Source organism: Limanda limanda, chromosome 18 (assembly GCF_963576545.1).
Source record: "Limanda limanda chromosome 18, fLimLim1.1, whole genome shotgun sequence".
NCBI classification, from domain to species: Eukaryota; Metazoa; Chordata; class Actinopteri; order Pleuronectiformes; family Pleuronectidae; genus Limanda; species Limanda limanda.
In genome coordinates this window covers 3,221,323-3,248,089 of record NC_083653.1, presented here as the reverse complement: position 1 = coordinate 3,248,089, position 26,767 = coordinate 3,221,323, and the positions used below count along the sequence as shown (strand labels likewise).

General features: G+C 42.4%; 1 protein-coding gene across 1 annotated transcript in view; it reads left to right on the top strand.

Moving 5' to 3' along the window:
- Positions 1–26,767, top strand: part of man1a1 (mannosidase, alpha, class 1A, member 1) — a 107,014-nt gene that overhangs the window by 72,753 nt on the left and 7,494 nt on the right. Inside the window, exons 5-8 of the mRNA XM_061090956.1 lie at positions 12,475–12,569; positions 21,087–21,210; positions 21,300–21,393; positions 24,893–25,008. Coding sequence (XP_060946939.1) covers positions 12,475–12,569; positions 21,087–21,210; positions 21,300–21,393; positions 24,893–25,008 — 429 coding nt within the window. The remainder of the gene's footprint in view (positions 1–12,474; positions 12,570–21,086; positions 21,211–21,299; positions 21,394–24,892; positions 25,009–26,767) is intronic.

Sequence of the window (26,767 nt, the reverse complement as noted above, 5' to 3'; positions counted from 1 at the left end):
CTTGCCCTTGAAGAGCAAAAGGAAAATTTGACATTGCTACAGAGCCGTGAACTGCACAGAGGAAAGGTTTGTTAAGTATAGAGAAGTGTTGGCCGAGCAGAGTTAGAAGATAGATCCTGTGACATCGGGTTTGTGTTTCTCGTCATTAAATCAACAATTAATCAGTTTTTACCTGTTTTTAAATTGCATTTTCCCGCTGTTGAAAATACTCACGAGAAGACAACATGTGCATTTTTAGTTTGGAGGGAAAGTAACTTATTTACTGTGGTCGTCAAGAAAACAATACTTCAAGTTCCGGAGAGTTTTGATAAAATCAAACGTGTTTATTCAGGTTCCTCTCGAGCAGCCGTATTATTAATATCTTTTGCCCTTGAAGAGCAAAAGGAAAATTTGACATTGCTACAGAGCCGTGAACTGCACAGAGGAAAGGTTTGTTAAGTATAGAGAACTGTTGGCCGAGCAGAGCAGAGTTAGAAGATGGATTCAGTGACATCGGGTTTGTGTTTCTCGTCATGAAATCAATAATTAATACGTTTTTACCTGTTAGTTTCATTGTCCTGCTGTTGCAAATACTCACGAGAAGACAACGTGCAGTTTTAGTTTGTAGGGAAGGGATTTGTTCAAATATATCTGAAAATATAAAAACAAAACAAGAAAGAAAGACCTGAAGTTCCAGAGAGTTTCGATAACCGTATTAATCATATCTCTTGTTCTTGAAAAGCAAAAGGAAATTTGACATTGCTATAGACCCGTGAACTGCACAGAGGGAAGGTTTGTTAAGTTAAGTTTGCAAAGCCTCAGACTTTAAAACAGAGAAACCACTTTTTATGAGTTTCTTTCTTTCAGCCATAACCAGGATTGCTCAATCCAAACCATGATCTTTTATACAACTAATAGATTTTGGGCTTGAACGAAACCACAGACGTATATTTCTAATAGTGATTATTGTTGAAGGCACAGAACGATGACATTCTTCTCTTGATGATAGAATCAGATCAGAAAACAAGTTGAGAATAGACAAACAATATTTTTAGTTTATTTTCTACGTCTTCTTTATTGTGGTTTTTAAAGATTTCACTTATATATGAAGCAATTAGTTTGTTGCTGACTGAATTAAACCGGGTGGGGATGTTTTGAAAGTATCCAGAGGTTTCACATTGTTTTTTTTTTTTTTTTTTTTTAAGAATTCTTTTACAATAACAAACATGGAGCTGGTAAAGTTTTATAATCTATTAATCCTCCACTTAATACCACTTTGTGTTTAAAGAGCATGTAGAATGAACCACTTTACGCAGCAATGAAAACACAAAGACCAGTTCCTCTGAATTCAACCTCAACGTCTCTGACCTCAGACCAGGCTCCGGACCTGGAGCTCCTCGGGTCAGACTCCGAACCCGACTCTGTCCGTATTGTGTTCCTGCGCCGGAGACACAAAGATTCCAACATTCCAATGGATGAAAGAGCGACCAGCCCCGGGGCCCGGTGCTCATTATTAATATCCAGGCGACTCGCTGCTCTGCGGGACTTACAGTCCAATTACATCAGGCCTGTCCCCGGCGTCTGTACATCTGTGTGTACGTCTACGCCTGTGTGTACGTCTGTGTGTACGCCTGTGTGTACGCCTGTGTGTACGTCTGTGTGTACGTCTGTGTGTGTGTACGTCTGTACCTCTGTGTGTACCTCTGTGTGTACCTCTGTGTGTACCTCTGTGTGTACGTCTGTGTATCTGCTGAGTCCCCTCTGATGTCTGTTTGATCTCAGTATGCTGCTTTTAAGGGCCAACGCAGACGCCTATCTTCTCCATCCTGTCGAAACCTGGCTTTGAAACAGAAGGAAAAGTTAGTGTGTGTCTGTGTCTGTTTGTGTGTGTGTCTGTGTTTCTCTGTGTGTGTCTGTGCCGTCTGGCTGAGCAGATCTGAGGGTTCTTTTCGGGCAGACAGCAGTTTGACAGGTAGCTTTGTTTAACACTCGCACTACACACGTCCTTAAAGGTTTTTGTTCTCGACTCACTCGTCTGACTCCTCGTCCTAAAGACTCTTTCATGTTTTTTCCCAACAATACGTTTTCTAACCCGACTTCACGTCCTCCTCTCACAGTCGTCCTCCCTGTCTGTGGCTCTGCGTGAACCGACCTGACCTGATGTTGAACATTACTCGACACAAAGGGAACAGATCTCAGCTCTGCTCATTGTTTTGATTTTGTGGTCCACAAATTAATGGCTTCGGCTCAGTCGCACGGAATCATCAACAGTACGTCCTCAGCAAAACTCTGATGTCCTCATAAGACCTTTATCTTGTAATCTTTATGATGTGAGGATGTCAGTGTTTACTGCTTGTTCTGCTCTAAAAAGGGGACCAAATAATTCATTAATCACTTTAATCTCTACAAATCTTTAAGAATTTATTATTCATTATTTCATTTTAGTTCTTAATCCTCTTTAGGACATTTGTCTTTGTATAAATGCTGCTTCGTGCTTTGGTTCATGTTCAATTTACCTTCCGTTAGTAGCTGAAGAAGTAAAACATTTTTCTAACTGTATTAATATCGTTTTAAACTCGCAGAGACGGCAGCGTTTTGTCAGTTGAAAGTAAATCCTCCTCCGAGCGGTTGTGATGTGAACTCTGCCTGAAGGAAGCCGTGAAGGGTTTGTTGACTTTTTGTCTAAATTTACCAGCAGTCAGATTAAAGAACGGTTCTTTGTAGACTCTCAATCTGTCACTTGTAAGATCCTCCTCTGTTTCCTCACAGATGTTTTATCTCTCGACACATTTTTTGGAAGATATTTTGATTCCTCACCCCAAAAAAAAGAGGCAGAACTCACCCGGTGACATCTTCCTCTTCATCATCACTGTGGAGCGGCGCTGCCTTCGGGCTTGAACCCAATTTTCTGAGCGCAGACCTTTAACTTGAAGGCCTCAGCCACAGGCCTCAGCTCCGACTGACATTTGCTTGTGAATCTTTGACATTTACACAAACATCCGAGTCTATTTATTCTTTGCCTTTTTTTTTTTAGAAAATTTGCTCTCTTTCTGATTTTTCACGAAAACTAATTAAGCTGCCGTCAGCCCGGGTCCCTGGGTTCGCGCCCGGCATCGAACGCGCGGTGCCAGGGTGTTTCTCTAAATGCTGAAGGTGGTTAATGACGACGGGGGGGCGGTGGCGTGGCCACTCAAGCTCTGAAACCAGTTTGGTCTTTGCAGCCTTTGGCCTTGTTGAACAGTTTGAGTGAGTATTTGACATTCTCCTCTGGATGAAAAGCTTCCAGGACTCCGGCTCCGGCTCACGCTCGCCCTGTGACAACACCGACCCCCCCCCCCCCCCCATGGGACGCTTGAATGGCACTTCACTTCTCTCCAACCTGCACTCGCCCGCTCTGATCCGCAGCCCCCGCCCCCTTCCTCATTTCTACTTTTAGTCTGTTGTCTCAGGGAAGAAGGTTCTCCTGAAATATTCATATCTGTTTGCATCAGTTCATTTAATGCAGACTATATTTGTCCGGGGTGGACGGTGCAGCTTTCCGTACCACGAGGCTGTAAATGGAAAATCTCTCAGCTTCCAGTAAGGAGCCTCCTCGTGGTTTCCAGTAGGCTGAGGTGTGTGTTTGTGAAGTTGTCAAAATGACGTGTATGCTTGTGTTGTCATTTATTGTTTTAATGATAATTCAGCAGTGCTCAGCAGCTTAAATGAGATTTAATGAGCAGTAGAACAAGAAGCTGTTCTAACTTTGATTGGAAAAAGGTTTTGTTGCTTATCAAATGTTTGTTATTCTCATAAATAAGACCTTAACACCTCAACCTTCACTCAGGAACAAATCAGTCTCTATATTTAAAAGCAATTATGTGACATTTTGACAACGTGAGAATTATTTATTCAGACTCATTTGAAAGTTTTTAATACAATTTCCTTTCACCATGAAAACTTTTATTTTACAGAAGCAAAAGTTCAATATTCATGTTTTCTTTAAGTTTGTGGTTAAACTGTCAAATGTCAAGACTCACTTACATTTCTTAGTCACAAGAATTTGATAATAGGATCCTGTATGAATCACATCAGTTGCCTGTTATATCGAAATTGGAAATGTCGAACTCCCAAACATCCTTTTCAATCAGGCTCAGATAGGAATTGATGATTATTCTGAGGAGATTGACTCCAGCTCAGCACCGAGCTCAACTTGCTGCTTGTTGCCGATGTTGCAGTTTTTTCTCCACATGCAAACAGGCAGTTTCTCCGATGTAACTTTCCAACTGTGACGGCAATTCTCTATGTAAATTCCCTCTCATCGCTCGTCTGTATTTCCATAGCAGCTCCGTCAGAGAGAGCCGACTGTGGAAGTTGTGCCGAGTCAGCACCGGCTGAGAGAGCTGATCTCACCAGGAGTTGATGCTCACTGCGTGTTTGTGCACATTTGTGTGTATTGATTATTATTATTATAATATTAGAGCTGATATTTGCATTAAGGACAAATTATTTTTCTGTCTGAGAAGGTTTTTCTTCCTCTGTTGTCGAGTGTCAAACTGAGGAGAGACTTCCAGCCGTGAACTCAGAGGAAACTTCTCTCCTTCCTGTCGTCTGCGTTTGATTGACGTTATCTTGATGAGCCGACGTTTCTCTTCCTCCCGGGAAACTTTAACTTAACTTTTGATATTTGTTTTCATAACCAGTTCTCCATCAAAGAAGTATTTGTTGTGTGCGGCATCGTTCTCACAACATACAACCTGAAGAACTTAGTTTAACTATATTAAAATTATAAGCAAATGTTTCTGCGTAAGGATCCAGGCCTGTTTTGAATAGATTGAGTTCAGGATTCATGGATCCACTGTGATGTGAGTTCAGTCTGGAGCTTCAGGTTGTGTTGCTCATATCAATCGTGGAAAAACCTTGATCCTAAATTCTAAACCAGCTGCCAATCTACTGAGGTAAAATATAAAGTAGACACACAGAACATTCGCACACACTCTGTTTCTATAAATCATCCACTTCCTCCAACACCTTTTACCCTATAAACACAGGGTGTGTGTTTTATTTGTGTGTGTTATCACAGATGACACATTTCCCACATCTGAACCCAAATCACAGAAGATTTGATTTCCCTGTCTCTCTCCATTATACCATCCCGTGTCATTAACATCCACGCAGCTTCACCTGCAGCTCTCTGAAAGGTGAAGAGGGAGTCGGAGGTAAATCTGCTGCAGGAGTCCACAGCTCGGTGGCGTGTGCAGCAGATTCTTCCAGTTTTATTCAAATGTGTGTAGAGACGAGCGAGACGAGCTACTTCCAGCGTTAAAGCCACCGGTTGCTTTGGTAAATATTCCAGCCTGAGGCGTCCGGAGGCAACACGCACCTCAGATTCATGAGAGAAGCTCGGCTGGACAAATCAAACATGTCAGATTATTTACGCTGGAATTTTAGGCCTAAACCAATATTGGTCTGTATGGTTCTTAAGTAGGTATATGACATCCTTCCTTCTCTCCTCTTTTCTTCCTCTAGTCTTATTCTTTCAACCCTCTCTTTCCCTGTTTCAAGTTTCCTCTTCTCTCCTGCAGTCCTTCCCTTTCCTGTTTCCTCTCCTTTTCCTTTCCTGTTTGCTCTCATCTCTTTCTCCTCATTCTCTCGTCCCCTGTCCCCTTCCTCTCCCCTCTCGTCTGTCTTTCTCTCTATTCTATCTCTTTCCTCTCCTCTCCTTTGTTGAATTATTACCGATTCGTTGTTTAATTAATTTTTTTCACTCTTCTTCATCTTGGGTTTTTCCTCCCTGAAGCAACTTGTTCCACAGAGAGAGAGAGAGAGAGAGAGGAGACACTGTCGAGTAGCGGAGAGGCAGACGAGAGCAACCATTCACACAACAGCAGGCTTCTTAACCACTGAAAGCTGTCACCTCCTCAGTGTGTGTGTGTGTGTGTGTGTGTGTGTGTGTGTGTGTGTGTGTGTGTGTGTGTTAAGCCTCTTCCTTACAGCTGTCCAGGCTTCAGCCTCAGTGCACTCCTCATTCAGACGACTCTGCTCGTACTCTCACTTTCCCTTTTCCTCATTAAGTCTTCCAGGGCTCTTTCTGACGCTAGAATTAGAACAGAACGGATTACGAGCCGTGATCGATCGTGCTCTTGAAGTTAACATAATAAATTAGAACAGTCCAGACTGAATAAAGGGTTGAGTCACCATGTCTGTGCATTTATCTCACAAGGAAAGTAGGGGACGCATCTAAAAACCTCTAAATGGAACTGAGGATGTAAAGTGTTGATGAAGATGTGCGTAAAACTGCTTCCCCTGCTCCAGTGCTCCAAACACTCATTTCAGGATTTACCTTGGTTGTAATGATTCTGAGAGCAGAACCAAACAGCTTCAATCTCTTTTCACAGACAGAACAGAGACACCTCGACTCGCTGCAGCTGCTGAGCTCATTATATTTGGTCACAAAGCACGACTCATTTCACAATCAACCCTACAATATGAATTGATTTACAAAAGTTAGGCAAGTTATGCAGACGTCTCTGAGTTTTCTTGTTACATCTTTTTTTTGTCACTTTGCTGTCGAAGTCATCCAGGGTTTAACAAGAGCTGAAAGTTAAAGTGAACCGTGGACTGAGATTCATCACCGAGATGTGGAGACACCAACTAGATGGAAGAGCAACTTGCTCATTAATGTTCCTCTGCTCGTCACATCACGTCAACCTAAGAAATCCTTTTAGTGTTTAAAGCAGGTTTCTGTTTTCTCAACAAGCTAAAAATATCCGTCAAAGCTGGTTGATCCTAAAAAATTCTGGACGATCTAATGACCAGATTTTCCAATTTTCTTTGTTTGGCCAATAAAGGAAACGGCAGAAAGATTAATTAGATACACAAACGGAAGTGGAAGAAAGAGAGAGAGTTTCACGGATTGAAAGAGAGGAAGAAGGAGAATAAATCCCATGTAAGATGTCGGGGAAACAAGAAGGACAAGGGAATGAGGAGTTGATGAAGGGCAGAAGGGAGGAGGAGGAGGGAGATAGAGGGGGCAGTGTGTCAGGAAGAGGAGGAAGAGGAGGAAGAGGAGGAGGTGGTGGCGGTACGCGTGGCTCCCCCCCCCCACGGACGCTGCTGTAATCTGGGCCACATGTCTCCCCGGCCTGCTGGTCGCCCGGAGGCCTGGCCGGGTGATTCATCTCAGTTAGGATTCTGTCCAAGAGTCTCTCCACGGACTGCAACACGTAACACAACACACACTCTGCCAGGGTTTCTGGATAGAGAGATGGAAACTTGATTAGCTGCACACGCACAAACACACACACACACACACACACACACACACACACACACACACACACACACACACACACACAACCACATACTTAAAATGCTAAAACCCTCCCGTGGGCAGCACCTGAGTCCAAACACAAGTCGTATCCACCACCTTGGCCTTATTCTTGCATGTGTGAACATCTTCTCTCTCTCTCTCTCTCTCTCGCTCTCTCGCTCTCTCCCCCCCCCCCCCCCCCCCCAGCCGTGGGTTAGGGTTAGCCTGTGGGGAAGAAACATTGACTTTGACAGCTTAATCTTGACCTAGAAAAAAAAGCAGTTGACAGAACAATAAAGGGTTTAATCAAACAATTACTTTATCATAATTTTCTCCATTAAGTGAGAAATAGTTTGGTCTAAAAATATGTTAAAACATTGATCACTCTTTCCTGGAGTCAAAGATACAAAGTTGACTGTCATAGAAGATGAAGAAAACAGGTGAATATTGGTATTTATGATGCTGGAAGTTAAGATTATTATTATTTACTAAAATTCTTTCATTTTGAACCTCACATTTTATATCTTAAGTACTGCTTTGTATTTATCAGACGTCTGAGGAGGAGCCACTACTGGAAATCAAATTATTTAATGAGAGATTTAATTTTGTTATTCTTAAACATTATGTGATATTTTTCATCCAGTAACCATCTAAAAAATATCTTTTAAACTTGTTGTGCATGTTGTTCACCTAAATTGTTTGTCTACAAATGTTATTCCAACAATAAATCAATAGTAACATATAAGCTTTCGAACAAGCACATAAACCTAAGTTGAGATGTTAAGTTAATAATTCAGTTTAAAATATACGACAGGTTTCAGATCAAACGAGTAAGAGGATTATGAGAGCATAAAACAAATCATTAGATTGAGGCACTTATTTAAAATGTTAATCTGTAAGTGTCAACAACAATAATTGTTATTCTCACTCAGACTCTATTATAACTAGAAGCTGTATCAACAGCCACGTCCTCCTCCACTGGGAGTAAACAAATACAAACAACATTTTCAATTATGATTTTATGGCATTAACCGTTTTTTTTTTTTCAGTTCCATTATAATTTGTCTGGATATTTGGGAAACAACAGGGATCTGTTTACGACCTGTGTGATGATGAGCAGCTCGTTCTGTTTGCTCCTCTTTTTTATTGACGCTGCTCAGCTCCTTCATCTCAGTAATTACATCGGTGAGAGCTTCATTCTCACTGTAGCTGATTTGAAGCGTTGGTCAACATTACTCAGGATTTAGCTTCCAAGACCCTGGAGTCTCCCCGTGAAGAAGCATCTGTTAGATTTAATGCCTTCCAGGTATTTTATTACGAACATTACCGGAGATACTTCTGCGAGATTAACAGCGACACAGTCTGCAAATGCCTCAAAGCTTTTAGGGAGACGTATTCTGCTCATATTCATGTGGATAACTTTAATTTGAAAAGGTTTATCTGCTTTGAGGATCAGGAAACATCACTTTTCCTCATATTGTCCCATTGCTGCAGCTCCTCTTTTCAGCCTCTGTCTGAAACACTTGGTTTTAGCTCCTGTCTCTTTAAGACCCCACTCGAACTTATTTTAAACTAGTTGCTTGGCATTGTGATGTCATGTGACACAAATAACGCACCGGAGGAAAGAAAAACGAGACATATATATTTCCTTGGATATTTAGAGTTTCTCAGGGTTTTCATTGACGACACATTGAGCTTCTACAGTTTCTGAAATTTTAGTCTTTATTGTTCTCGAGGACAAAAGACGTGTTCGTGACAACGCCTGTGTTTTAGGCATCAGCGAGAGTTGACCTTGTCTCATTGTCTGTGAGAACCGGTCTTTACCCCGAGGAAATAATGTACCAGAGTAAAAGGTGCATTGACGTAAGCTGCCTCACTTACTTCATTTTGTGATTTCCTACAATAAACGTTTCCACGAAGCCTCTAGAGAACTTATCCGGACTTGAACTGGTGCTTTTATATAAACCTTTTAGATAAAGAATAATAGTATTGGCAAGAGAACAAGAGTTATACGTTGTGTGTTTCATCTTGGGTGTTGGTGATGGAGAAACTTTCCCTCCCAGTTTTATGTTCGATGTCTTCGGAGGTTGAAATAGTTTCTGCCGTCTCTTATTTTCTATGTTCTAATCCTAAATTTAGCGGGTTAACTCTAAACCCCAAAATACCGTCCTGAAAATACCACACAAAGACGACAGAACCGGCCAAGTTGTCTTGACTCTGTAGCAACACACTATTTACACACACGAGAAATAGAGTGGTTTAAAAAAGAAGAAACTCCCTGGTGGCTGAAATTTGGAACTGAGACCTAAAAGGATTCATTCCGTGGTTTTCTGCCTCTTTTCCTTTCCGTCGTTCACCTCATCTCTAACTTTGTGTGATTTCTCTGACCTGAATCCTCACCAGTGACCCACTCCTCTCCAATAACAACACAACTCACCAACACACTTCTGTTGGGAATCTGAGCACAAGAACTCTCAGGTTGTTACTGTCCCTGGTAGATTATTTTGTTAGAAGCGCCCGGGCGTGAAATGTGATTTACCAACATCAGTTGTTACTAATAACTTCAGCCATGAGCTCTCTGTCTGTGCATGTGTGTGTCCTTCACTTCCTGTATAATTCAGTTCCTTATTAAAGCTCGTTGGCAGTTTGCTTGATGGCCCCGGACAGTGGGTGTGTTTAATTTATTCTTCTCCATGTCCCTGCAAGTGTTTTTATTCTTCCCCTCTGTGTCCTCCTGGCATTATTAAAGTCATTAATCACACGGATCTGACGTCTTGTTACGACACACACACACACACACACACACACACACACACACACACACACACACACACACACACACACACTTACGGGGAGGTAATGTGATGTTAACAAAGCCACAAAGTTCCTTGGCTTGAAGATAATACATTATGAAGACAATAAAATAAAAATCTGTCGTGAAATAATTAGATTTACATCTGCCTGTTGCTCTGATATCCAAACATTTTCATTATGTTAACATTATAACATGATATTGTTACAGCTAATACTTGCTAGCAAATTGTTGCTTTTTAAGATAAGTTAAGATTTGTTTAGATTTTCATATAATTATCCCACTTTGGGGAAATTAGATATATCACAGCAGTGAGGGGGAATATTAAAATACGGACTTGGTAAACATTATAAATAAGTAAAGATACAATATAAAGACAAGGAAATATCCAAGATAGAATCTAAGAGTTTATCACCGTCTATTATTCTCCGTCCTCTGAGGTGAAGACTAGTTTGGGTCAGTTCCTGAAGAGGCTAAAAGTGACGTAGCTCCACACGAACCAAAGATCGAAGTAAATTACATTTTTTATTTTGAGGTTGCGATCCTGTGAGATCAATCGATCGCCCGCTGGTTTCCCTCAAACACATAAATTACGCTTTTTACTCCAAACTAACCTTTTCCTGCCCTTTGCTTCTGAAGGAAACGCTGCAGAGTTTCCACCTCGACATGACAAGTAGCCTCTCGAGCTTTTCTTCTTCACGTCTGTTTTCGCCCTCCCTGCCGCTGTCTCACACCCGGCTGAGTGGTGGATCCCCGGGGAACAGAGCTGCCAGGGCGCTGACATTGTGTATATGTGTGTGTTTATGACAGATACCACCACACTGAAAACAACAAAGGGTGGATGATACCAGTAGTGAGGTCCACACGCCTGTAAATTACAAGTGGGAATAAGCTACAGATGAGAATAGTGTCGTTGACCTACAGTTAAATGTGTGAAAAACATGCGGTGACACCTTCGAGTGGTTAATGGTTGTTCCCTGTTTTGTGAGTTTTATGTGTTAATCAGAAACCTCACACTTGAATACACATCAGTGTGACTAGAACTACCTCAAATGAAACTTGTGTGTATTTGACTTTTTAGTTTGGTCCATGTCCACATCTGCTAACATGGAGGAGGTTAATGACCTATGCTGCCACCAGCCTCCAGGGGGCGACTGAGGTGCTTTGGCTTCATTTGACATAGAAAAGACACACGTGGGTCAAAGTGTCGTTGGTCAGTTGTGTTGATTTTAACCGGCCTCTGGATCTCAAGGATGTTTAGTGAGTGGATCCGTTTCCTTCCAACATTTACGTTGAAGAATGTTTTGTTCTTATCTTTCATGATATTTATGACACAGGCTTGATTTCTTTCTTTTTATTCCAAATTACAGATTTTTTTTTTGTTATATCTATTGGAGCTAATCAGCGCTACATATAAGCATTTTAAATTATCACACCAACACTGAGAGGAAAGAAGACGTGTGTCTAGTGTAGAACCTGTAAACCTTGGCAGCAGCAGCAGTGGAGCGCTCCACCTCATCTCAAGCCAGATCCCATTTCATCTTAACTGCTTGACTAAACTCGAGCCAGGAGCCAGATATGGAAGCACTTCTACTTTCACTGCCAACAAAATCCGAATCCCAAGAGACAAGAGCTGCTACCGAGCTGTCCGGTCCAATATACAAGTCCCACCCGATGGCGCATTAGAATCTTAGAGGTTTGTTCAGGTGAACCTCGTGGAGATCAGTCGTGTTTCATGAGAAAATCATCTCAGGGTTTTGTTCTGGTCCAGGTTCAGTTTCTCCTGAATATTCATGAAGTTATTTAAAGCGGCACCAGGCCTCGACTGCCGGATCTGGAATGTAGTTGAATATTCTCTGATGTAAATAATTTAACTTCAGCACAAAAATTCTGTAAACTGGTGTTGTTTCAGTGAAGAACACAACCACATGCTCAGAAGGAGTTTTATCTAATATACAGTTGAAGTGCTGTTACCCTTAGTGAGCGGAAACCGTTTAATTATCAAAATATCCTAATTTATTTTTAGGGAATTTTGATTTTTAGCAGCAAAAACTAAAATCCACTTGCATGTTTCCGGCTGAATAACTTTATTTAGTGAGTCTTTTTGTGTCGAAGACCCCAATGTATAAAACAGGAAACTACTGAGTGTGCATGGTCCAGTCACTTTGCTCATTTAGTTTCTACGACTTTAAATACAGTCAGATCTCGACTGATTCTTCCAATACAACACGATACAACTTCATTAATCCTGAAGGCCACTTGGTGAACTGCATTTGAAATGTTGTACAGATCTTTTCTTTCCCCGTTATCAAGTGCACGGTCAACACAATGTAAAATCCTCCTTCAGCAAAGACACAATTAAATACTTTTCTTTGTTTCTTTCTTGTCTCAGGTTTTCCGTAGAAAGGCGGTGGAGCTGGGTGAAAAGCTGCTGCCAGCTTTCAAAACGCCGACTGGCATCCCCTGGGCTCTGCTCAACCTCAAGAGGTAGGACACACACACACACACAGACACACACACACACACAGACACACACACATAGCAGTGGTTTTGAGGTTTGCTTCTATGAAAGAGCTCTGTGGTCTGGCGCATGATGCAACGTTGGCGAACACAGACTCTCTCTCGGTTCCAGCTCTCACCCACGGAGCTGAGATGTTTCAGATTTCCATGAGAGAGCCGACCTGTCAGATGTTTGGTTCCTCACGCAGGACGGACTCCCGGCCAGCGGCTGGACCTGAAACTGAACTACACTTAAAAGACCAGAACACACACAAGTGTCTGACTTGAGTTACAAGCGTTTATCATCACAATGTGACACCTGGCAAAGCGGTTTCCTCTGGTAGAAAGACAAAGAGAAACAAGTCTCCTTCTCTGGTGTGAGTGGATTTGATTGATAACATATTTCTTGTAGCATTCATAAAGCAGACGTCCCCTCTCTCTTTAATTTACACTCACTTTGAATTAAAGTGCTCGAATATGAAGCTGCAGCGTTTTATGAAAGCTGTGGAGTCAGATAGAAAAATAAAAAGTCCTGTCATTGTTTTTTATTGCATCATTTAAATTAATCAAATGTTATTTCGGCTTTATACCAACAAATAAATATAAAGAGTAGGTCATAACTTGTACAAGGGCTTCAAACTAGCAAAGTTTCCTTTAGCAATTAATCAATATTTGATGCACAAATGTATTTATCAATAAGCAGAGACTATATATCATAAGTATTTGTATTAATCATTGTTATAGTGACGTAGCAGAGAAATCAAAGTATCACTGAGAGGAAACATTACGAGTAGGTCCTGCACCCGGTTTCCCTACCTGTCAGTCATTCATTATGGATGGGTGGGGGGGGGGGGGCGCACTTTTATTTCCCTAATTTTCTTTATATCTTCATTTCCCCAGAGACGGACACGGTACTCCTCTGTTTGTCTGCCGTTAATTAAAAGGCGGGTTGTCATGACGATAAACATGCTGTAACAAATTAATTTTCCTCCTGAATGTGTGGGTGAATAGACCCTGCACCCCCCCGCCCAGTGTCCCCCTCTCTGGAATGGGAAGCACCCATGGGAGAGAGACTGAGTGTGTGTAAGTGTGTGTGTAAGCGTGTGTGTCTGTGTGTGTGTGAGTGTGTGCGTTTGATCCCCTTGAGCCCTGAGCAGATTGGTGGTGATGATGACTTTACCTGCATGACTGAGCTATGATGGCCCCACACACACACACACACACACACACACACACACACACACACACACACACACGTTCTTACATCTTTTCATGAAAAACACTTCACTGCTCCGAGGCAGACAGAAGTAATCGCTGCGTGTGGCCATAGGGGGCGCTGTTGCTTAGTAAAAGTCACAAAATGTTGCTTTAATATGAAAACATTTGTATCTTTTCTGCTTTTAAGTCACGAAGAACAGTGAAATCATATGAATAGAAAGTTCAGAAACATAATCCTTGGTTGTGATATAAACAAATAGACTCTATAGGTGTTAGTGAGTGGGTTCAGGCAGAAAGAGTCGGATGCAAACGGATGGAGAGTTTCTTTAAGTTGAGAGGAAACATCAGTGGAGCTCTTCTGAAGCTGTGGGACTTCCAACACAACCTTGACCCAGATGGAAGCAGCACGAATCAGTAAAACACACACAGACACACACATGCAAACGAGGCCCAATTATTATCTTTCCCTTCGTCCCCATTGCTTCCTCTCCTCCTTTTATTCCGTATTCTTTCATTCTTTCTCTGTAGCCCCCTTTCCATCCTCCCTCTCTCCATCCGTCTTCCCTCAATTGACCCAGTATCTCCTTCTGATCCAGGACATCATCCTGTAGGTCGCCTCCATGGCCTTGTTCTCTGTATTCCCCCTCTGCCGTTTTTCCATCACTCTCGCCTGCAGCCGTCCACGCAGCCCGAGAGCGGCGACTGGAAACCAGGACACGGTTTTAAAAAACGTGTCACTGCGTCGACAGCGACCGAACCTCGTTTGCTCACTCGCTCCGGTTTCATGTCAGAGAACAAGATAAATGTCATTTCTTCTCTCTGGTGAAGCCGGAGCTGCTGTCTCCTCTGAAGCTATCGGTCAACATTGACACATATTTGTCCGGAGGAATCAACGAGTCCCAGGTTAGACAAATGGAATAAATGTTGTATGGAATGCAGTGTTAACATGTTAACATCATCTTTAAGAGGTTTTGAGTTAGGACCACACAACCCAGGTGGTTTCTCCACAGACTTGCTTGGGAGTGTTATGGAAACCAAACGTCCCACGTGATGATCGTTACTTCACTAGATCTGTTTCTCCGCTTTCTACTTGGAGCAAAAGTTTTCTGCTCGGACAAAATAACACTAATAATCCCATTTCTTCACCAGACTCATCGTCCATGAAACAAACAAGAAACATGTAGGCTTGTTTAGTCGTGAAAGAAACTCTTGGACTTATTTATTTGTGGTTCTTTTATATTCAGAAGACACTTGAAAAGGCCTCAACTCGGCCACTTGTGATGTGATGAATCAGGGACTCAGTTATAGAATCTGGCACTCGATTGTCTTCTCTCTCCCCCCCCCCCCCTCACTGTTTCCCTCTCTTTGTGTACAAACCCATTGATTTCCACTAACTGAGTGGAAATCGCTGCTCAGGTCTTGATTCTCCCGATCGACCCGGCGACAGACTTAGACCCCAGCAGAGCGAGTCCGGTGGAGAGAGGAACTCTGGTCCCTCCATCATCTGAGTTAAAGGATCACAAAGGACTGGGAGCGATTGAGTGGTTCCAGTAAACTGGAAACCATTAGACACTGTTCTTCTTCCCATCTCCCTTTACTCCTCACTAACAGCTTCACTACTTGAGTCTTTACTTTACTTCATCGTAGATCAGTGAAACTACAAGAGCCTAAAAGCCTCAGAACTGTTTTCTGCTGCTTCAGTTTTGTTTTAGTAATTAAATAACGACACTGTGACCCAGAAAAAGGCAAAATAATAACAAATAAGCAGAATAACTTCACACATTCCCAGCGTAGGATTTGTTTCAAGTTAGAAATTAATAATATAGACATTTACAGTTGTGGAAAAAAATAATTTTAAACCTCCAGATGAATAAACATTTATAATTGGAACATTAAAGTATTAAAGCTATATCAATATATCTGTGGCTTCATCCAGCATTAAGATGCTGTGCCTCTACAGGGGAAGCTTTCTTCAACTGTGTCTTTCTCACTTTTACGCACACACACACACACAGACTCACACACACAAACACACATACACACACACACACACACACACTCAAACTAGTCACCCAGTCGTTATCTGCTCAGGCCAGTATGTCCCATAGCCCTGCTATTAATACTCAGACAGATGAAGCTCTTGCGAATCACTCCCACTGCACTGCATACTGACTGGCCTTAATGGGATGAATCTGTGTGTGTTTGTGTGTTTGTGTTTGTGTGTGTGTCGTATACACACATCTCATTTTTTCTGCTTAATTGGAAATGGGGAAAACACTCAAGGTTTCAGTTTGCAAACACCTTGCTGAGAAATTCACTGAAAATAACCGAATGAAAAATAAATCATTTGGAACGTGAAGTTCTACATTTCAATCACATGTGTATTAGAAAAGTTTTTATCGTTTTCTGAGTTTCTGTGAAGATTTGAGCTCATGTAGAGAATTCTCCTCACGGTTCTCTGGAGGTTTTTATTCACCAGACCGTCTTCGAGCTAATACATTAGCCGTCCCACAGCTACCATTACAGCCACCACAATCTCCAAGAGAACATCTGCTCTTTAGCCAAACTGCTGCTGAAGGTATTTTCATTTTCTTAATGGTGCTGCAGAGTGGAAGCCAGGATTTCTGCCCCCTGCTCTCTTTCCTTATCTCACAGGAGAAAGTGTGAAAAATAAAGAATAAAGAGCCACCTCATGGCACATCTGCTCGTTCAGCTACAGACCTCGAGGCCAAAACAATAACGTCTGAGCTGCTCACTTCTTGCGGATTTGATTTACAGGCCTGGATGGAGAGCGGCTGTGTTCCCACTCCCTGGTGAGGCTGTGATGAAAAGTGCCACTCTGTCAATGAGCCGTGTTTTTCCTGATGTGATAGGAACGTGAACCCGTTAGTGCATAAATCCTCTGTTTCATAAAGTAGTGACAACCTCCAGGGGTGTGTTTTTATGTGGGTAGAATAAGTGAAATTCACTTGAATTTCTGTGTCAGAGAACAGAAGCTTAAAGGAAATGCAGATTTTAGCAACTAGAGTCTACTTGGTGTGTTGTAAATCAATGCAGGAAGACTTCTGTTGGTGTTTTCCTTATTTTATTCACCCTTTGTTTTCATATTTCAGTCCTGATACAAATATAATTGATTATTCAATAGCTCCAACTGTTGGAAAACTGATCACTTGAGTCATTTCTGAGGACAAATGCTAAATATTAAATTGTTCCAGGTTTTAAATTGTGTCTCCCGCGTGTTTCCAGCTGTAATGATGTTGTTTCATTTGACCGTAGCGTGACCTGACAGGCATGTTCTTACCATGACCACACATACACACACAGGAGATGCACAATCATGCTATTGGTAGTAACACAATCTCGTTGCCCTCAGGCTTTTTTTAACAACAAAGAAAAGTTGGCCAACGATTTAAACAAAATATACCCACTCGTTCCCAGTGCAGCCTTCCACTGCCTCGGCTGTAACCCAAGGCACTGGAAGGCACCCATGATTTAAGGCCTCTAATTAAGTTGCTAACTGCAAATCTATTGCGATTCACATTTTCTTCGCGCCTGGAGGAGAAGTGCGATAGATTTTCAGACAGAGAGGAAGAGATATTGAGGGAAAAAGAGGTTGTGTGCTGGATGAGAAGGAAGAGGAAGAAGAAGAGGAGGAGGAGGAGGACAGGGAAGGGGCTGCGAACACACACGAAAAGACAGAGAGAATTGAGCCAAATTACAGGCTTCATCCGACCACTGAGCACAAGTGAATCGGGGGAGTGCTTCCTAACATCGGCACAGCAGAAATAAATTCACCGATGTCGCCTCTGCAGAATCGACTGGTGGATAAAAAAAAACTACCAAGCTACAGTTTGTCATTTCCGAGCTGAGCCAAGAAACGGCCGTAAAGTTGTGAGAGGTTTAATTATTTAACAAAAACATTGGACGCCCCTGAAAGGGAGGAGATGAAAAGTAAAGTACGTCCTCTAAAGTGAAGAGATTCACCGGTGGCATCAATCTGTAACGACCCACTTCTCCTTCTGGGTCGAGGCGTTGGATCCATGTTTGTTGACGCACGGACGCCTTGAGTCTTTTTGTGCAGGACAACGTGATGTGGAGCAAATGCAGGATTATCTGGATGAATTTTTCTGCGATTAGAAATATGAGAGCCTGGGTGTGAGAACACGAAGGTCCCAGAATACAAATATCTCAGGATGAAGAAGAGGATCATCATGTCCTCACTCCAAAGCAAACTCTGGAAAATACCCAGAACCCATTTCCCGGTGTTCAGCTTCTGCAGTCTGATCCAAAAGTTCCTCTCTGACCTTGGAAAAGAACTCCACATCATTTCCTGCTTTAAAGTCGATATAGGAAAATGTCCCCAGTGATAACCTGCAATATTCAAACTAAACTTTAATTCTCTCAGCCGGGTGAAAGTTATGAATCGGGCCGAGCACATCAATCAGAACCGTTGAGTCCTGTTAGTCGAACAAAGTGCCTGGTATCACTTCAGTCGGAGGTGGGTGACGACGGCTCATCTCTCGCTTTGTAATGAAAGTTTAAACACAAGCTTTGAAACGTCAGTGTGAGCCAAACCTCATCCCTGAGAAGTCCCCCTTGTTCTAGGTCACCGTGAATTTTAATTAACATTTCCTGTCGAGCTTGCAGAGAGAATTTACTCCGTGTTTTTTTCCCCCGCTGCATTTAATTACTTCTGTTTGGTTTCAAGCGTTTTTCTCATCAGTGGAATATTTCATCCAGAACACGACGTGATGATGTGGAGAGTCAGAGACGCAGCATTCAAACAAACCCGCTCTTTATTCGGCTTTTAATATGATAATTGATGTGAAAGCCAACTGAGGTCACAGGAGAAACTCATAACAGGAGAAATCCTCATGTGCTAATTGAGATGAGCGCCACAGCAAGGCCCCTGTGAGAGTGTGTGTGTGTGTGCTCAGTTGTGTAGTGTTTGTGCAGCATTGCAGTGTGGGTCTGAAGAGCGGGAGCTGGGTCATAAACTAAACTGTCTCTTATCGCTCGGAGCCGGTAACAAGTCTCATCGCCTCCCATGTGAAGGAGCTGGATTTAGAGCGAGCTGGAAACTCTGGAAACTCTGGAAACTGGGCCACGGGGACGTCTGCATCGCTGGTCAAACACAACTCTGCACTGTTTTAACACTAATACAGCTGTGTTGTGTTTGTGTTGTGCTGGTTTCCACTTTCAGAACTGGAACAACAGCGTTTCCATCAGAACCGGAGGCGTGAATGTTCCTCAGCAGATATTGAAACAGCCCAGTTCAGAGCAGAAGCAGATCTGTGACCCCGTGGTTTTTATTGAATTTATCAGCATTGATAGAATTTGACATCCAAGCAAGCTGCCACAGAGACAGGTACAGACGTTTTCCTCACCAGACTTTGGATTGGAACCAGTTTTTTAAATCGTTTTTTGAGACACACGACTCATTTTTGAGTTAGACTGAATTCGTCGTCCATTTTTTTGTCTTTTAGTCGTTTGAATTGTCAGAAATGTTGGTCTCTGTCTCTGCAGGCTCTCGCTCAGTTGAAGCATAATCACGAGTCGATTCCTCAAACTCTGTGCCTTTTATTTCCAATGGCCAAACACATTGAAAGTGAGTCTAGGACATGGTAATTAACCCAAAACGTATCTGAAACCCTAACCCTGCTTGACTTCTTGAATCCAACTACGACTGTTATTTCTTCTTTTTATTAGTTTTGTTTTATTTCACCTGCATTTCAAACGAGCATCTTCCCTTTGACAGGTTTTTAATTTTGAATTAAACTCCAGGCAGCGTTACACGTCTCCAATCGTTTCTCTTTCACACACCCTGGTCAGATGAGTAGTATTTCAAACTCACCCTCAGTTCTCTATCTCCAGTATTTAACTATATATCTGTGTCCATTGGTTTGTGTCTGTTTTGGTTTACTCTCCAGCTTTCCTCCTGCTGTCTTCTGCTGTGTTCTCCTTCACGGGGGTTTAGTGTTCCTCACAGCGGGGGGGCTCTGGGATGGATTTGAGCTGGACAGGCCTGAAATGGAAAGGTGTGTGTGTTCCTCCCCCCGCCTTTGAGGAGAGGAGATTTATCACTCATCATGGGGGGGGGGTTAGAAAGGGATTGAGAAAGATGGATATACGGATCGAGCCTACAGTTAACTGGAGGGGAGGAGGAGGAGGAGGAGATGAAGAAATAATGCTTTTTCCAATACATCTGGGTCCAAAGCGAAGAAACGCACAGCTCTGAAGTCAGTCAGGTTGTGTGTGTCTGTGTGTGTGTGTGTGTGTGTGTGTGTGTGTGTGTTTCTGATGCTGCAGTGGTCCTGCTTGTGTTCGGCTGAGTTGATTAGATCCACGGTGTAATGGGAAACAAATTATGGCTTGTGCAGCATGATGAGTTGAAGGGGGGGTAATTAGTATGTTCATCCACCTCTTTGAAGAGGTGTGTGTCTGTGTATGTGTGTGTTTCTTTGTGTGTGTGTGTAGTGCCGTTTATGTCCCCCATTTATTTACTGCTTTGCCGCCCCCCCGCTGTGTGTTTCACAGTGCAGTAAAATGTTATTCATGAGTTTCTACTTGAGGCTTCACCACCAGAGTCATCAGCTCTTGATCTAGAAGTGATCTGTCAGTGGCTCTAATCATGCAACACACACACACACACACACACACACACACACACACACACACACACACACAAACACACGTGCATAGACTGTACACAAACATGGACGTAGACTTTGAGAAGTGCCTTAAATATATTCTCTATATTCTCTCAGTTTACCAACAACCAAAGTTTGAATTTCAGTGACTTGAATGTCCAGGAATCTCATATCATGACAAAATGACGTCCAAACAGTAAATCTGTGTAAAATATAAGATGTTTTGTGAACATTTGTGTGTGGGGGGGGGGGAACTGCACATTACTTCGTTGTTTTCCAGCGAATAAATTTGACCAGTTTAAGATTTAGAAGTCGTCCTTCTGGTTTAAAGTTTGGCTGCTGAGTCACTGAGGAAACTCTGAAGAGGAGTTTGTCTGTGGTGAGGTTTTCTGATGAATGACTTTTCTCACATGACTCATTCTGTCTTCCTGTCTGATTGTCCACAGACCTTGTGGTTTTAACTAAGCATGAATGCAGAGTGATCGCCTGTTACAACATGTTTACCGAGCGTGTTTTTTCAAACGGTCTCTTTTACACGTCAGCGGTGTTTCAGTCTTTCTTCTTGTCGTTTTCCTTTTGATTAACAGAATCCTCCCTCTCTCTCTCTCTCTCTCTCTCTCTCTTCTTCTATCTGCAGTGGTATAGGTAGGAACTGGCCGTGGGCGTCTGGCGGCAGCAGCATCCTGGCCGAGTACGGAACCCTGCACCTGGAGTTCATGCACCTCGGCCAGCTCTCTGGAAATCCTGAGTTTGCTCAGAAGGTAACAGAAGCACAGGAGATGTGAACATGTTTTGAACTCTCACAGGATTTCCTCTTTGAATGCAATCTTCTTCTTCTTCCTCTTATCAGGTGATGAACATCCGGAAGGTTCTCAACCGCCTGGACAAACCTCAGGGGCTGTACCCCAACTACCTGAACCCCAACAGTGGCCAGTGGGGCCAACGTGAGTGCTCAGTTCTCTACATGTCATAGTTCTTCAGGAGGATCTCTGTCCTGTCCACTGAGATTCTTCTTAGATGCTCTGCTCCTTCTTTACATCTCCATCACTAAATGTTCTCCAGTTAAATAACAAGCCGACGTTTCAAAAGATGAGAATCATCACCTTCACCCTTTGTCTCCACAACTTCACATCAGAGAGTCACAGTTACTGCTTCACCTTTACTGAGCTTCACCTGGAACTGAGCCCCAATAAAACCTGGTGATCACACAGCAGGTTCAGGAGCTGGAGCTTTATTTGCATTAAGGTGATCAGACCTCGTGTTAAAGCAGATTTACGTTGTCTCTGTTCTGGGGAAACTCCTCCCACTCCCTGTAATACAAAGATAGACCTGTCGTTATTAACCATCAGACCTGGAGGCTCAACCCTGTCGTTTCCTGGCTGGTTAATTCTGTTTGAACAGTCAGTTTTATGCATTAATGTGACATTATATTTATAAAAACATTAGTCAAGCCAATTTCCTTCTGTCATATTCTCACATGTTCAGTTGTATTTCACACAGAAACGGCTCCTGAGTATTCAGATAGAAATCTCCTTCTAAACACGGAGTAATTAAGATGAAAATCTCCGCTGGGTTCACACTCACCTGGAGCCACAGTCTGATATCAGCAACGTTAAAAAGTGTCACCGAGCTTCGGCCTTTCCTTTGTCGTGGTGACACACAAATTACACCTTGTGTGGATCACTGCCCGAGCACTTTGTGTTGATCTTTCAAAGAAATCGGTTCCACGCCTGTGATTTGTTCTGACGACGACCAGGAGAGTGCACACGTCTTCCTCTCGACAGGATCACTATGATCACTCCTCCGGCTCCATTGGGCTTTAAAGACACTCGCTTCCTTTATTTGTCCAGGAACTTGTCCCTGATACATGTTTCTCTTGTCCCTCTCATTTAACCGTTAAGAGATCATCAAGATTCATGAATTATTCCCTGTTAAAATAGTGATTAAAGAATAAGAATGGATCTGCCTCTTTATCCAGATCCAGGCCAAAATTCAATGGGTTCCTTTGGCCTGTGTCCCATCCTTTCATTGAGTTCTGTAAGAATCTGTTTAGTAGTTTTTGCCAAATCCTCTTCGTTATTTACAGGGATTTATTTTGTTGTTCTGCTGGACCGACGCTGCAGGATGGTTTCCCTTCTTCTTCTGTTTTCAAATCCCTCTTTCCCACATTCCTTCAACCTGCAATTTTCTCATATCACTGTCGAGTATTTTCCCGCTCACACAGTGACAGGATATAATTTCAAATCCATTATCAAACCGTGTTGCAGAACTGGATGATGGGGATGGAGAGGTGAGACTTTGAGGAAGAGGAGGGATTAGGGGTGTTGAGGAGAAAGTATAAAATAGAGACCTGTGTCAGAGGGACACACTGAGTCAAAATCTCTTTTAATGCCGGCTGTCATGTGTCGGAGGAAACTGTCGGAAGAGTTCTAGATAATGAAAACGACTCTGACAAGGAGCAGGAGAGGGGCTGATATCAAAATCCATTTTTAAACTCCTTAACGCGGCTGTGAGTGATTTCCTTTTTACCACTTCATCAAACTATCAGGCGCTGTAAGGAATAGTTGGGTCACAGGGGAAATGGAACTAATCGTGGACGGGTCGTGAGTCCATCACCTGGCCGTCAGCTTCTTCTTCACTTGTCAAATTAATGTCCAGAACTCAGCGGCGGTTTGTTGAACTCTGACCAAACACAACATCAGAGAAACGATTCTTCAGCCTGTAGCCGCAGACCAAGAACTGTGAATCACCGGAGAAACTCGCATCCAGGCGAAGAAACGTGAAAACCTCATTGAGGGTTTCTCTCTTCCCGTCTTTGAGATTTTCAGATTTGAAGTTAATGAAACATAATTATTTTTCATGCTTAATTCCTCCTGCCTCAGTTTTTACCTTGAAGAGGTTTCCACTTGTTCAGATCGGTCCAATCAGGGCAGATTTCTCCTGAAAGACGTGGAACTGATTTAGAAATCGTTTGATCCAGTTTTTTATGATCATTTGTATTTTCCTCTGAAACGTTTCTGAAGGGATCAGAAATATCGTCTCTGACACGCGGCCTTTAATCTGTTAGAATCTGTGAAGGTTAAATACGAACTTGACTTTGAAATAGGTAATAAAACTCCAGGAAGCACATCTGCAGTTAGAGCTGTGATCTGACACTTTAACACAGTTTTACCTGTGTTTTCATCCACGTAATTTATGCAAATGATGATTTATTCAATCTGGATGTTGAATAGAAAGTTTCACCAAAAAAGAAGAAGCTTCTACACTCGTCTTAGCCAGTGAGAGGGTTTTTCATCCAGAGAGAAATTATGCAATAGCGATGGGAATGCATTTGTTGAATAAATTATGACCTCGGGATGTTTGCAACCTAATGTTGACTGAAAAATATCTCTCCCCCCCCCACCACCACCACCACAGCCTCCCTGCATCCTCAGCCCCTCCCTCACTTACTGTACATACACCACCTCGTCATGTGACAGTGGATTGTGTTAGAACTGCTGTCATCGTGTGTTTTAAACCCGCTCATGAAGGTGATTGAGTGACTCAGGAGATATAGTATTTATAGATAATGTAATAAACAATAAATATGCAAATGCACGGTTCCAAAATTATGAAAAAGACGATAGCTTGTTTCTATCATTGCTGATCAGAGCTGATTTAAAAACCTGCCGAGTCATTTGACCTGAGAGAGAAACTAAATCTAATTGTTTCCATCCTCATTGCAGACAGAAGCCAGATGTTGGCAGATGTTAGTGTTGTTTTTTTCTAGTTTACATCTCTGCGTCTGATTCTGTATCTGAAGAAATGCTTGTGACTAAATGTGTAATTGTTCTTCATGTTATTGAAGAGAGAGATGTTGTCAGATCGCTGGTTCTCTATTTTAAGCTCCTGTCGTTTCTCTTTGGTTTCTCTGACGCTCTCGCTCGTCCACAGCCGGCTTCTCTTATCGCCTGGCGACCGAAGCTTCTTCAACCTCTCCTCCTCTTCCTCTCCTCCTCCCCCTCTCTTCTCTTCTCTTCAGCGTGATTGCGGCTGACATTTAATCTCTGCACTCCACAAACAGGCCGGACTCTGTTAATGACACATGCATATGGATGAGCCTCCGCTGACAATCAGCAGGGCGGACGCACACATCAGCTGGGTGGACGCTCACCTGCAATAACACTCACACACAGACACACACACACACACACACACACACACACACACACACACACACACACACGTATACTGTAGAATATCATCAGCTGCAGGAGTGTTTGTGTTATATTAAACACACACATATCCAGCCCTGCATAATGTGACCATCATCTTTAGTTTGAAGTTGTAATCTGAACACGCAGACGTGTGGGAGGGGTGTGTGTGTCTTACTGTGTGTGACTGTGTGTATATGTTAGTGAGTGTGTGTGTGTTTTAATCTTTGTTTATGTGTGTGTGTTGCAGATCATGTGTCGGTCGGTGGCCTGGGCGACAGTTTCTATGAGTACCTGCTCAAGGCCTGGCTGATGTCAGACAAGACAGATGAGGAAGGCAAGAAGATGTACTACGAGGCCCTGCAGGTAACACACAGACACACACTCACACACACACACACACGCACACACACACACACGCACACACACAAACACACAGTAAGCAGTTGTTAGGGCCGAGATGCAGCCTTCACAAGTCATTAAATGAGCAATTTTTGTTTGTTAAAATAGTTGCAGATTATTGTTTTAAGGTCAATTTAATCATCTGAGTAAATTAACAAACAACAAAAACAATAATAATAACCTGTCAGGACACCTAAGGACACGTTATTAATCCAATAAAACATTTGCTCCACTGCACAAGATAGAATAACAGTTTGTTGTTCTATGTTTGTTTGTCATCTTGTAGGATTACACACAGTTGTGTCTTTCTTTATCATGGAGATAGTGTGTTAGAGGGTCTTAGTCTTGACTCTCTCAGCGTTTCTATATTTCACTCTCACCGTTCCAACGTCAGATTTTCTGGTATCTATTTATTTTCCAATCATTTGATCCTCAGGAACCTGACAGTGAGTTTGAGGAGATGGAAACGATGACTCCATGGGAAAAGTTTCAAGTCATTTATGTATAAAAAGAAAAGTAGCGAGCGGATGTGAATCTCGTGTCAGAACAGCAGCAGATCTCCTGCGGTGTAAAGATAGCCTCTCTCTTTTAAATCAAACTTAAACTGTGGTGACGAGTCTCATCCTCCTGAAACTCACCGGGGAGCGAAACACATTACATGGCGACTAAAATACAGCTCTCAACACGCAGGGATACTTTACCCATAATCCTTCACAATCCTCCGGGACGACAGGGGCTCTGGATGCGTTTGTGAAGAAGACGATAACACTGCTGTCCTTAAAGGGTCTTTACCCCGAAACATACCGAACCTGTGGGTTTCTATCATTTCATTTGTCGCACGTTCATCACTTCTTCTCGGTTCCTGTGATGAACTGGAGAGTTTGTTAACAGAAACACAGAGATCGACACAAGAGTTATTACTGAGGTTTGAGGATTTACTTTATCCCGAGCTCTCACATCCTGAGTGAAGATTGTGTTTTTTAACTTGTTGATATAAGGTTTTTAGAACCTGGAACAATGTAGTTGATTAAACAACAGAAACCAACATTGACATTAACTCACGACACAAGTCAACTTCAACGAGTGCGAGAGTGTGTGTGTGTTTAACGTGTGTGTGTGTGTGTGTTTGTGTGTGTCTGCTCATACGAAGCAGAAAACCAGGGAGGGAATCCCACTTTCATTTGTTGTTCTGTTAAATGTGACTCAGGCGAAGTTACAGCTTCCACTGTTTGAATTTGTTTTTTACATTTAAAACCACAACCACATGTAATCCTGCCTTCCACTAAAGGCTGGTTAGTGACTTTATTCACTTTATTATAAGATTAGGAGACTTTTCATATCATTGAAATCAGAACATTTCATTAATAGGTTCAGTGTTTGTGCGTAATTCAGCCGACAGACTAACAAACAAATGGGAAAATCACTCAGTAGATCACATATCTCCCCTTAAATTCAATCAAGCTGCACCAGATTACACACACTCATAAATATCAGGTCCCCAAATGGCCCCAGATTCTATTTTTTAACAAGATACATTAATTATTCTCAGAGAAATAGTTGAAAATGTCCCAAAAACTTGTCTCATCTGCCCCTTTTGTCCAGATCCACACCTCAATTTAATAAGTTCTTTCTTGGCTCATCTTCCAACCTTCCAACAAACTTTGTGGGAATCAGTTTGTGTTGTTTTCGCACATTTCAGCTGGAATTTGAATAACCACAGATA